The sequence below is a fragment of the Triticum dicoccoides genome, unplaced genomic scaffold, assembly GCF_002162155.2.
Source record: "Triticum dicoccoides isolate Atlit2015 ecotype Zavitan unplaced genomic scaffold, WEW_v2.0 scaffold144839, whole genome shotgun sequence".
NCBI classification, from domain to species: Eukaryota; Viridiplantae; Streptophyta; class Magnoliopsida; order Poales; family Poaceae; genus Triticum; species Triticum dicoccoides.
In genome coordinates, this window is record NW_021202925.1 from 1 (window position 1) to 3,130 (window position 3,130).

General features: G+C 48.4%; 1 protein-coding gene across 1 annotated transcript; it reads right to left on the minus strand.

Annotated features, from left to right (window-relative positions):
- Window positions 1-4: 4 nt before the first annotated feature.
- Window positions 5-2,827, minus strand: LOC119343880 (disease resistance protein PIK6-NP-like; the record flags this gene model as incomplete). Its single annotated transcript, XM_037614617.1, has 1 exon — window positions 5-2,827. A coding segment is annotated over exon 1 (2,823 nt), but the record flags the coding sequence as incomplete, so codon positions are not given.
- Window positions 2,828-3,130: the final 303 nt, after the last annotated feature.

Consider the following 3,130-nt stretch of genomic DNA (forward strand, 5'->3'; position numbering starts at 1 on the left):
CTCTATCTTCTTGTTGCCCCTGGTGTGGCTTGTGCTTGAAATCAGGAAGGTTGGGGTGCTTTTCAAGTGCTAGTCTCACTGGATCTGGGTCGCAGTCACCATTGAGCTCGACATTCTTCAATTTGGGAAGGCGGAGGAGTCCACAAATAGACTCCATTTTGGCAAAGGACCACACAATCCTCTCCAGCTTGGGAGCGGCTCCAGTGTCAAAGATAATGTCGGTGATGGTACCATCATCAACGACCAAGGACCTGAGGATCTTGAACTCTTCTTGCTTGAATGTGAGCCCGCTGCCGGCGTATGAACTGCGCCGAAGCCTGAGGCAGCGCAGAGCTGCAAGCTTGCCGAGGATGCATATATCATCTTCCCCTAGGTAAGTCTGGCTCAGTGTTATCTTGGTAAGTTGATCGAGCTCTGCAATCCAGAGTAGAAACCCACTTGTGATGCCGCTAATGTTTAAGCTTTGAAGAAGGTTTGGAGGGGAGGCTAATGTGACCACCTCCTCTGAGCTAAGAGTATCCTCAGTTTGAGAAACCGGTTCGTTGATCTGAATAGACAAGGAGCGAAGGCAACCATGTAATTTTTCGATCTGTTGAAATAGATAACTCAGGCCACCTTTCTTACCCTGGAGAATCACACCCAGTTTCCTCAGCTGTAATAGATGACCAACACCAGTTAAATCATTAACACTGTGGGAAACTTCAACATGTGACAGTGTCTCCAACTGATTCATTCTTCTGATGCTGCTCGGAAGGCGCACGGCCGTAAACAAATCCTGAGACCTATCAGTGATGTTGCTTGGAGACTCAGCCTGACCAGCGAATAGATGCTTTAGCATTGGAAGCATGACTGATTTTGTGGCGAAGGCCCGTACCGTTGTTTGCCGGATGTCCAAGGTCTCCAGGCATTGCAGCTTCTCGATTTTCTTCGGTAGTTCAGTGATATCTGTGTTCCTGAGGCTTAAGTACTTCAGCAATATTATTTTACAGATGATCTTCAAATGTTGCTTCTTTAAGCCTCTGCAACCTTCTAGATCCAGCACCTTCATTAGCTGCCACTGAGATGACTTTGCCAAATATGGAAGAAGTGCTACAATGCCGGCGCCATCAGCTGCTTGCAACGCATGATCTGTGTGAGATGCTTGCACCTCAGTTCTGCTGTGAATGGAAAGGTGGCGAGCCAAATTGGGTGGTAGGTCCGTGTCCGCAAAGTTTATATCTCTAGCAATCCTGGTGATGACTTGATGAACAACATGATGTAATGTGCAGGTCTTGGTCTTGCCCATGTCATCGATCTCCCCAGGTTGAATGAGACTCCTGGAGAGGAGGGCATTGAAACATGAATCAGCTTCATCTTCTGCATGATTCTCCCTGGATGTTATCAGGCCTTCAGCTATCCATCTTCTACACACAGTTGATCTCCTAATGTGGTCACCTTGCGGGAAAATAGTTAGGTAGAGCAAGCAGCTCCTGTACTTGGCAGGCAAGTCATTGTAGGAGAACTTCACCATTTGCTTTGCCACACTTTTACCCAAGAGCTCACAACCCTCTAAGGTTCCTACGAAGTTGTCTATCTGTGTTGTACCCCTTGCACCGTTAACATACATAAGATGTTGGAACATCTTCATTGCAAAGACATCGGACTGACATAAATGTAAAATTTGTCTTATTCCATATCCAGAACTGCCAGAACAAAGCTCCTTGGTATTATTGCAGAAAGCACTAAATAGACTTTGTAGTTTCAATTTTTTATAAGGGGACTCGATGAAAAAATCTTCAGAATATCTTGTAAAGACGATAGCACTATCAGGAGAACCGTGAGCAGTAGCATGTAACAGACCAGGGCCTATGCTTTTCCAGTCATACTTATCATCGATACCTCGAACAATGATCAAGAACCGTTTACCTTTGAGATACCCCTCAAGTTTCTTCCTGAGTTGCATGGTCTCATCCTCCACATCAATACTGGGTGATATTTCCGAACTCTTCTCCAGTTCCACCCTGAGCATGTCTTGTTCAGCTGGAAGGGGCGCCACATGGTGCAGTATTTCCCGCAGTACGTGGACTTCAGAGAAGCACTGCTTGCCGTAGTGGACCAAGGCTTTGCAACTAAATGAGCACATTTTCCGCTTATACAGTTTCTTTGTAATCATATCCATATCAAGGTAATCATACCTCGGTGGGATTATAAGAAATATCCTAGGGTGTGAGTCCCCGTTTGCCGGATCTTGGACAAGTTCTTCCTCAGCTAGCAAAGACTTGATGATATCATCAATGATTTTCTCAATATAAGCCACTTCGTCCGGACAATTGATAAGAAGAGAGCGTCTGTGAGCATCTTCCTCCTCATCTTCTGATCCATGGGGTACGTCGCCCATGAATATCGGGTCAGCTTGGTCAGCAGCCGGTGGCACGGTGACACCATACCTCAGCTTCCTGTCGCCTACATCGCGTGCCCTGACCTTAAGCTCCTGAATCCTCGTTGCGATCCGGTGCCTCTCCGGGATGGTGCGCACATAGCGGACGATGTGCCGCAAGTAGCCCAGGAAGCCACTAGCGTGGTGGCCAGCGTCTGTAACGCTGTGGATGTAGAGCTCGACGTTGCCCTCGCAGTCGCGGGTGAGGTCGACGACTTGCTTCATCCAAGCGCGCACCTGGTGGTCGCGGTGGTGCGCCTCGATGAGGTGGAGGAGCAGGCCGTTCATGCTTTCCATCTCATCCTTGATGAACTCCACGTCGCAATGGAGGCCGCCGAGCAGCTGCGCCTCGTCGACGAGGATGGCGGTGAGGCGGCCAAGGAGCGAGTCGACAGCGCCCTGGGCATCCATCTTGCTTGATTTGGAGAAGGTGGTGTGCAGTTTACAACAATGGCAAATGAATGGAAATGAGAAGTTGTGTGGAAGGTGTGGTTGGGGTGTGGGAATTGGGACCTGCAAGGCATCAACCAAAGGTGAGAGACAACTTTGAGGATGTGGTTCTTTTCTTATGTTGCCCCGCTAAGGCATCAAGCAAACTAAAGGCGACAAGTTGGAGGATGCGCTTCTTTCCTTATGGTGCGAGGATCGATGGACGATTTCCACACGAAAGACGTAGCATTCTTCTCAGTTTCGTAGGAATGGCGGCACCGAAAA